Source organism: Gossypium raimondii, chromosome 9, assembly GCF_025698545.1.
Source record: "Gossypium raimondii isolate GPD5lz chromosome 9, ASM2569854v1, whole genome shotgun sequence".
NCBI classification, from domain to species: domain Eukaryota; kingdom Viridiplantae; phylum Streptophyta; class Magnoliopsida; order Malvales; family Malvaceae; genus Gossypium; species Gossypium raimondii.
The window spans coordinates 31,094,310-31,104,157 of record NC_068573.1 but is presented as its reverse complement, the minus strand read 5'-3'; the positions used below and the strand labels follow the sequence as shown (position 1 = coordinate 31,104,157).

Below are 9,848 nucleotides of genomic sequence, written 5' to 3'. Positions count from 1 at the left end.
TGAAAATTTAAATATTAGTGAATTAATTACAAATTAATATTTAAATGAATTTCTAGTAATTTTGAATTTCATATTGAAAATGGTCAAATTTAAAAATATACAAAAGTGATTAAGTATACTAATATTTTGAAATGGCATATTCAAGTGAAAGATATATGGTGAAAGGATAGTAATTAATGAAAATATATACTAGCTATGGCGAGTACATAGGTTAAATTTAATTGTGAACATAAGTGAACCTAATTGTAGAATCTAAATACTTTTGTTAATTTTATAAATTTTATTAAAATAAAATGGGTTTAAGATCAAATAACCCATATTTAATTATTCTTAAATTCTCAAAATATCAAAATGTAAAACAATATCGATACCGAATAAAGATATCGACACTTTGATAAAGGTATCGATACTTTAAGCAAAGTAAAGATACTTTAAGTAAACATATTCATCAAAATAGTTTGGATAGCAGTAGTGGTCCAAATTTGAAAATTCACCAAAAATCGTAGAGATAGATATAGAGGTTGAATTAAATATGGAATTAAAACTTAATGAGTCTAGTTTTTCATAAAAGAAACGTGTAAGCAATAGAATTGTAGATTATGAGATATATGGATTTTAGTGAGACAATATCAGAATGATTTTGGGTTCTCTTGTTCTAGCTTTGAAAATTTATAGTAAATTGTACAAATAATTTTAGGAGATGAAATTCATATGAATAAAAGTTTAGCAAATCTATTTTTAAGGAAAACAAATGGAAACTTAATAAGAGACCTGTACCATTAGATAATTAATTTTTAGTAAAGAAGGGTTAAAGTTGACTAGATGTAGAACAGGGAAGATTTGAAGAAAAAAACTATATTTATTGGCTTAAGTAGAAATTCTAAAATTTTCATGGTAAAACTTCATTGAGCTTAGTTTTAAAAAAAATCGAATCTTAATTTCAAATTTTGTATACTAAGATATAAATAATTTAGTGACTATTATTCAAATAAACAACATTTATAAGAGTATGTATGAAATGTGAGAAATCTTAATTAATGTTATACATAAGCATACTATACTCAAGCAAAGGCATAAATGTACACACACACACACACACGTACATACAAGAATGTTACAAATACTCTTTCTAATCAAATTAACATAATATTACATGTTTTCTTATTAGCTAACTTATTAATAGAGTCAAACTTTGTAACACATCTACATACAAGAATGTCACAAAAACTTATTAATAGATTTAAACTTTGATAACTCTAAATGGTTATTAGAGTTATAATTAAAGGTCGGACATAGGGATATTACAAGTTTTTTACTTGTGCAATGTACGAGCTTAAAATAAATTAGTTATAACCCTAATAACCATTGAGATTTGTCAAAGTTTAAATCTATTAATAAGTTAGCTAATAAGAAATTTTAAATAATTTAATGTGTAGGCGGTAATAAGTTATCTAATTATAACTATATTTATACATAATATAATTTAGTGCATATATAAAGGTTTAATTAATTCATATTTATATATATAGTCTTTGCACATAATATAATTTAGTATATATATAAAGTATTTACAAAATATATTTTAGTACACTGCATAGACACATTGTTCCATTTTAAAACATTTGAAACAAACTTACAAGCTTTTAATAATGGCCATTGGATGCAAACATCTTAGTACTATATTGGAAAAACAAACTTGGAGTTTGAAACAAACTTTTAGTTACGGCTATTGGACGGCAATGTTTTAGTATAGATGCCAACGTCTTAGTTGGATGCTAGTATTGTATTAGAATTTGATACATGCACGGATGGGGTAAAATTTATTAAAGTCAATTCAACTAAGCTGCCAACTTTCAATTTTGGAAGATCAGTCGACTTGCGATGTCACATCCTAAAAATCGGGTTAAAAGAAATTGAGTTAAGATTGTGAAAATTTTGTCAAATGAGTTAATCTAGTTCAGTGGATAGGTGTTGTACTTGTGCGTGTGAGGTCCTGGGTTCAAATATTTCCCTTGAGTTTTTGTCATTTTAGTCCTAACCCCTATCTTTGATCATCTGGCATAAATAATATTTTCGCTCAATTGATGGTAAGAATGAGTTTGTTGGTTCAGTAGTAAGGCTTTAGTTTATCATTTGGTTTTGTGTTCGAATCCTCATGTGTGCACAGTGGAAATTATATTTTATTTTGAATTCTAAGGTAAAATATTATAAGATAACTAATCAGATTTAGTGGGGGTTACTGGGGATATGGGTAGTTTTCTTTTTGAAAATTATCCCAAATTATTATCTTGATTTTTCTCCTCAATCTGCCGTTCCTCTCTCATCTTCTTTTCTACATTCCTCTTTTCCATTTTTGTTGTTGAATATCTATTGTTTCTTTCTTTGGCTATTCTCTCTTTTTACATTTTTCTACTCTCTTTCTGCCTTGTTCCCTTTTTTTTCCTGCATTTTACACTTTTCTCTGTTACCGTTCTTTTGTTGTTGCTATTGTGATTGTTACCACATCTTTGTTGTGTCATCAGTTTCATTGTGTTAATAGTTGTGTCGAGCTTTTGAGCAATTGCTTAGTTTTCCATCTTGGTGTAAGTATTGGTTGTACTATTCTCCGTATTGAGGTTATTTGTTGTTATCTCGTAGGAAAGGTAGGTAAATTCTGTTGGCTATTAGTCCTTGTATTAATTCTTTTTGTGTTTTTGTTAGGTGAGAATCAAGAGATGTAAGACTCTCCTTCGTCGATTAGTGCGTGTTAGGAATTATTGTTTCAAATCAAGGTAAGTAACCGAACATTTGTAAGGGGCTGATTTTGGTGCTAAGGCCGAAGGTTTAGTTTGTGTAGTCGAAATAATGTTTAGTTTTTGGTATATTGTGATTTGATTTCGTATATCATTGTTAATTGGTTTGTTATGAATGTTAGGGTTCGATAGTATGCCATAGCAATGTACTCCAATTTCGATCAGGTGTGTAACAGAAAACTCAAAAAATAGAGAATGGTGTGATGTCGAAAAACCCACTATTGACATCACACAACCATGTGCCGGTTGTGTGCCAGATCGTGTGTGCCATACAACCGTGTGCCAAGCCGTGTGGAAGATCGTGTGTGTAACACGAGCTGGGTCAATTGGGTCATGTAGGCCACATGGGCGTGTGTGAGGCCGTGTAAGCAACATAAGTGTATGGGCCAATTTTCTGAAATTTTACCCTAGAGTTATTTTTTATGTACAAATCAAATTTAGGCCTTTCGTAGGGTTTGTACTATATAAATGAGATAGTTAAATGTGAGATTTGATATTTTACTTTCATTAATATGATTTCTAGAAGTCTGATGTGTATAGTATGTGTGACTTTGATATTTGATATTTGATATTTGTAAGTTTGATATCGCATGTGTAACATCTGTAAGCATGTCATTAGTGTGTAATTCGTAACTGAATTGTAAATCTGGGAGTTCTGTTTAGCAAGGTATATTTTATTAATGATGACTTATGCTTTGTTTCAATTCCATAATATGTGACATTATGACTTTTCTGTTAAAGTGATTTGTAATCTGATATATCTGCTCTGCAAAGCATGAAATTACATGCTTACCACTCTGATTCTGTATATGTATGTCATGTCACATTGCATGGAGTTGGGTTAATATGGTAAGGAGGAAGTTCTGGTAGTTTAATGATCTGCATTATCGAGTGGTTTAACCATAATCCTGTTCTAGCAGCTTGACTGCAATATAGTGGCATAACCACATATATCTGATTTGGTAGTTTAACTGCAACTCTGGTGGCATTGACCACAATTATTTGTTGGCGTGTTTTGGTTGGACGAGTTCTAGGGAACTCGATTTTGGTGTATAGTAAAGTTGGGTAGGAAGTTTTCTAAAAAATCTGTATTATGTTTTTCTGAAAAATACTACATTGATATAATCATGTATTCTCAGTTCTGCTAAATTGATCATTATGAAATTCTCTGTGATACTCTGATTTGTATAATGTGTTATGTGTATTCTTTGTTTGAGTTTTGTTATACACTGAGCTTTATAGTTCACCCCTTTGTTTTATCTCTGACTTTTCAAGTAATCATTGATGTAACACCCCTAACCCGTATCTGTCGTCGGATTAAGGTTACGGGGTACAATCAGGAACATTTAAACTTAATATCATTCAATAACATAATCAAATTATAACTAGTCATATACATACATACCGTCCCTAAATCAAGCCTTCGAGGCCCTAAAAACGCCATAGAAGCAATTCGGGACCAATTTGAAATCTTTTGAAATGTTTAGGAAAAAGTCACAAAAATTTAGAAACAGGGGTCACACGACCGTGTGCCAAGGCCGTGTGCCTCACAAGGCTGAGACACACGCCCGTATCTCAGGCCGTGTAACCTTCGAACTAAGGACACACGGTCGCATCCTAGCCTGTGTCCTCACCCATGTAACTCTCTGAGTAGGGTCACACGCCCGTGTGTCAGGCCGTGTAACTATCTGAGTTGCCCCACACGCCCTTGTGTTAGGCCGTGTAACTCACTGACTTGCAACCTAAGAATTCATCAGATCACACACGACCGTGTTGCCAGGCCGTGTGTCTCACATGGTTGAGTATAGTAAGTAGAGTAGTAACTATTTAGACTTAATTTAGCATGTTTGTTATTACTATTAGCTCAATGTAGTCATACCTCCTATGGGTATGATCCTCAGAATACTTCCAGTAATTTGTTATAAATTCAAACTATATTATAATTTGACATGTTCGCTTGCACACACACCGCACATCGATGCACGTATGTCAGCGCATGATCACTGTCCTCAACCACCAGCTCAACTCAGAAAACACGCACCCGTTTGAGTGTGAACACTCTCCTAGTGTGAGTGCACTCCTAGGACAATAAGGAGTGTATTTAGGCATAACAACCTCGTACTGACAGAGATCCATAATATACACTCATGATTATCTTTTACACATTTAGTAGGGCTATATATATATATCTTGCTATGTCATACTAACAGACAAGGGTTCATTTCCTATAAATACCCTGAGGTACGATGAAAAAGGGATCGACCTCTTATCACCCTAAAGTTACTTTGAACAACTACTTTCTTGGTCAACCTGTCATCTTGTCCTCACTCTAGCTCTCAGCCTCTTTAGGTGAACCGGCCTCCTCTAAACCACTACAGTCTATTCCTTGTCCTCCTCCTTTGTTGTACTCCATATCAATAAAAAAATATAATTATAAAAAACTTATAAATAAACTCTCATAAATTTCAAGTTCAGTCTCTAGAAATTTAGTTTTTAATCATTTTATTTAAACATTTCATATAAAAATAGCAAAAAGAAAAAATATTATATTAATATTTATTAAAAAATAGTTTTAAGTAATTTCATTAATTGAGTTGATGTTGAATTAACTCGTGATACCAACTCAAACAATCATATTATATAACTCATGATACCAACTCAAACAATCATATTATACATAGTACTAAAATTTAAAATTCTGTTTTAACAAAATTTAAAATTTATTTAAGTGGTTGTATAGCAATTTTTTCATTTTAAGGCCACTAAAGTTACCTTTGATTTTATTATTTTTATTATTTTAATTTCGTACATATTATTAAGCGTTTGATTATTTATTATATGTTATCGTAAATATAAATCAAAATAGTAATTAAAAATAAAAAGAAGAAATGTTGAAAGTTATGTGGTTATCTTTCATGGCTACAATAAAAAAATCATAAGAAAAATAACATATTGAAAAGAAAATACATCAAATTTAGACCACAAGTTACATTTTATTTTATTTAAAAAAGCACTTTAAAAGGAGAAAAAATAGTAAATCTAAATCAAATTAAAGCAAGAAAATACCCGACGTTTGCTCTACGTCGCCTCTTTGTCTAATGGTGTTTTAAGCATTTTTCTCATTTCAATCCTCAATTTTTTTGAACCTTTCTCGTATGATTAAGACATATATATATTTCTTTTTAATCATAAAATCATGCATCATCCATTATTAGTTATCATCATCTTATCGATAAACAAATAATTTAACCTTTCTCTCTCTTGTATTTGTTTTCATTGAGATGAACAAAGCTTAAGGTTTTTTTTTTTTAACAAAAGTCAAAGAAAACCCAGAAATATATATAATTTTTGTAGAAAAAGAAGCAAAAATTTCATATATTTCTAGTTTGTGAGTTGTAATTTTTTTAATAAAAATATTCAAAAAAGTTCCAAAACACCTTTGGGTCATTTTTCAAATGGATTCCGATTTCTGGACGTCTCGTCTCGCCGCCGCTAAACGCCAGTATAATTTGCAGCACCGCCATCAAACCTCTCATCTGGGTACGTTTTAATTTCAATTTTCGATCTGGGTTTTTCAATTTTTTTTCATTTTCCCCCTTTTCTCATCTATTTTTTTATTTGAAATATAAATAAATAAATAAATAAAAAGATCGTTTGACCATCGATGATTTTGAGGTTGACGACGAGGTCCGACCCGATTTCCCATGCCCGTATTGTTACGAGGATTTCGATATCGCGTCTCTGTGTTCCCATCTCGAAGATGATCATCCCTGTGAATCCAAAGTTACGGTACGCAAATTTCATTATATTAAGAAAATTAATTATTTAATTGTTTTGTTAATGGATAAAAACAGTTTAGGTTTCTTTTTTAGTTTTGATTATAGTGTTTGTTTGATTATAATAACCTTTATTTTTTTTCTAATTTTGTCTGTGTGTTTTTGGGGGTTTTTTAATTGCAAATTTGAGGTTTCCTCTATAGATACAGAGAGAAAAAAACTGTGATTTATTGTTATTATTTGTATGATCAAACTAAGGATGTTGCAGAGTACAAATGTATCGGGATTGCGCAGGCTATTGTGTGTTTTTTGTTTCGGGACTTCGGATTTTACCTTAGTAGAGAAAATAGTTTCAACAATCTGATATTTGGTTGTTAGATGTTTTATCGATTTTCGCCTTCTGACATGATTATAGAGTTATGAGTCTGTCATTTACCCTGTTTTGTTGGGTTAAATTATGAAAGTCGAGAATGTCATGCGCTGATCTTGCTGCTCGATTTCGAACATTGGGGTGTGAGGGATGAGAGTAACCTTAAGAATGTTGGGGATAAAATCGTGTTTTATAATGACTTGTAGATGTTGCTAATGACTTTAGGACATAGTCCCGATCCCATATTGATGGTCTAGTAAGGATTAAGTTTCCAGTTTGAAGGTTTGGTTATTATTTCGCAGCTTAATTCGGAAGAAACAAAACTTGAATTGCTTTGATTCCATGTGAAAGGTTGTTGACCGAAAGATGATCAGGATTGAGATATCGTCTTTCTCGTTGTTGCTCAATCTTTATATGGTTTTTATGGCTTGTGTAAGAAACGAAACTAAAACATACAGTTTATAGATTGAACTCAAGCTACAAGTTTTGGACGAGCTGGAGCAGGATCGGTGATATTATTTTCATGCTGGATAAAACTCGGAAGTATACGTACATTGAAACAGGATATACGATGATCGGTAGAGTTAGTATATGATATTGCTGATGGTATAGAGGAATGCGCGTTTCGTATATTCTGAGATTTTGATGACTAATCGAATCCTAGGCATCTCACCGTGTCTGATGCGCAGGAGATTATCTCTGGTTTTGTTAAAAGCTCTTCCCTCTCTCCCAATCTGTGGTGAAGATGAAATTCAAGCCGAATTGCTCTAATCGAGAGCTTTTCTTTGGCTGTGATTGTCTTGTTTAATCTTTGTACTTTTTATACTTAACCTTAGGATTTACGATGGAACAAAGTTCCCAATGATGTTTTCATGCGAATTGTCTTAATACTGGCATTGATTTTTCTGTTACAGATTTGTCCGGTTTGCTATGTCAAAGTTTCGAGAGACATGCTAAGTCATATCACGCTGCAACACGGAAATTTATTCAAGATATCCTTGATAATGAAACATCTCATGTCCTTGATTTTCTCTTAATCCGACTCGGAAATTATGCACACACTTGTTTTAATTGTATATAGTTTCCCTTAACAAAAGATTACTTGCAGAGACGTTGCAGGTTACGTAGAGTTGCAATTCCGAACAGTCAGGCACTCTCTCTCCTCGGCCGGGATCTCCGAGAAGCACATCTGCAAGTACTTCTGGGTGGTGGTGCGTATAGATCAAGCGGTGTTAACGTGTCCAATGCCAATGCCGCTACCGATTCGTTCCTTTCTTCACTCATTATGAATTTCCCGGCATCAGAAGCTGAAGAAATTACGAAATCCGTTGTAACTAGTTTCGAAGATACCACCACAAAGAATATGGCACCAGCACACATGTGGAAATCAAGGTAATGTGCCAAACCTTAAATCTTTGTTTTCGGAATAGCTGAGTTTGACATTATCGATTATTCTTATACAGTTTGGATCCGTCATTGAGCTACGAAGAACGCGAAAAAAGGATTCAGCAAGCCACGGGGAGAGCCGGATTCGTTCAAGATTTGCTGTTGACAACTCTTTTAAACGACTAACGAAAATTAGTAAGTTGAACCGATAAAAACTAATTAATGTAGTTATCGGAATCTTGTTATGAGGCATTTCCGGGTATGATAAGAAACGAGAGATCATATCGTTTTGATCGAAACCCAACGATGCATTTAATCGGAATGTTGAAGCTTCATGATAAGATTTTGTCATCCTTTTTTTTTCTTATAGCCCCATTTTCAACCAGAAGTTGTACTATATATTCTGGAATAGTTTATGGCTTAACTTCAATGTACGACTTATTTTACTATTTTATTACATTGAAATATTAAAGCTTTTTTAAGACGAGAAGCAAAGCGACCGCTTTGTCTTGTCTTCGATTAAAATTTTGGTGCGTATTGGCCAGTATTAGATGTATAATTTCCTTATATTTTAAACTATTTTTTAAATTCATTTATAGTTACATTTTAAATAAAATATAATAATTAATTTAAAGGTTATATTTAAATATAACTATATATTTTATATGTAATTGAGGTGTATTTATATGCATTTATTAGAAATTTTGAAAATTAGATTATAAAAATATAGTACTTGAAAAATATTGATAAATTTGAAATAATATATATATATATATATATCCAATTCAGGGTCGGTGACAATGATTTTTATAAAATTCGTTTTACACGTTGTGTATACTAAAATATTCTTCTTTAAAATTTTAACTTCTTTTTCATATGCATTTTAATTATAATTAAGTTCTTTTGACCGAGTGTGAAATTCAAGTTTGAACTCTGTTGAAGAAATAATTATGATTTTTATGAATTGCATAACAAGTATAAAAGATAATGAAGTTAATAAAATTAGATTCAACTTGATTTAAGGTTTAGGGTACCACTATTTAAATTAAAATGGATTTATTTTGTAAATTTAAAATTAAATTCTCTTCCTGTATTAATTAAATACAATAATTGATGTTTTTCATCAAATATACTCCTATTAACTTACACATTCAAATTATTATGAACTCAAGATTAAAAATTGAACACAATACTTTCCAACAACCCAAAATGTTTCAAATGTTAATTCTTTAAAAAACATGGTTTTTGTGACGAGAAATGCTTCTAGATGCTCAATCAAAGCACTCTTCTTCTTTTTCAATACTTCAATTTTATTTTTATTTTTGATACTTGAAAATAATAATGTTTAACTCGGATTTTAGAGTTGATTTGATGAAAATTCATATTTAGCTATTAACTTGCATCAAATCAACCCTAAAACCTAAATTGACTCACATTTATCGAATTGCATTTAATTTAACAATTCGCAATTAACACTAAATTTATTCTATCAACAAAATCATGAAAGTTTGAAACTAATAACAT

At 31.4% G+C, this 9,848-nt stretch overlaps 1 protein-coding gene across 1 annotated transcript; it reads left to right on the top strand.

The window, feature by feature from the left end:
• The first annotated feature begins 5,866 nt into the window (after positions 1 to 5,866).
• On the top strand, positions 5,867 to 8,849 carry LOC105798980 (protein DEHYDRATION-INDUCED 19 homolog 4). The gene is made up of 5 exons (XM_012629272.2): positions 5,867 to 6,332; positions 6,442 to 6,581; positions 7,853 to 7,930; positions 8,041 to 8,330; positions 8,402 to 8,849. The coding sequence occupies exons 1-5, from the start codon at positions 6,248 to 6,250 to the stop codon at positions 8,508 to 8,510; spliced, it is 702 nt and encodes a 233-aa protein (XP_012484726.1). The 5' UTR covers positions 5,867 to 6,247; the 3' UTR covers positions 8,511 to 8,849.
• The last annotated feature ends 999 nt before the right edge of the window (positions 8,850 to 9,848 follow it).

What these genes read in the sequence shown, in the direction of transcription:
- LOC105798980 (XM_012629272.2), top strand. Translation starts at nt 6,248, where the DNA reads ATGGATTCCGATTTCTGGACGTCTCGTCTCGCCGCCGCTAAACGCCAG. An exon ending in CCATCAAACCTCTCATCTGG is followed by an intron (nt 6,333 to 6,441) that starts GTACGTTTTAAT and finishes ATAAATAAAAAG; the next exon opens with ATCGTTTGACCATCGATGAT. An exon ending in AACACGGAAATTTATTCAAG is followed by an intron (nt 7,931 to 8,040) that starts ATATCCTTGATA and finishes ACAAAAGATTAC; the next exon opens with TTGCAGAGACGTTGCAGGTT.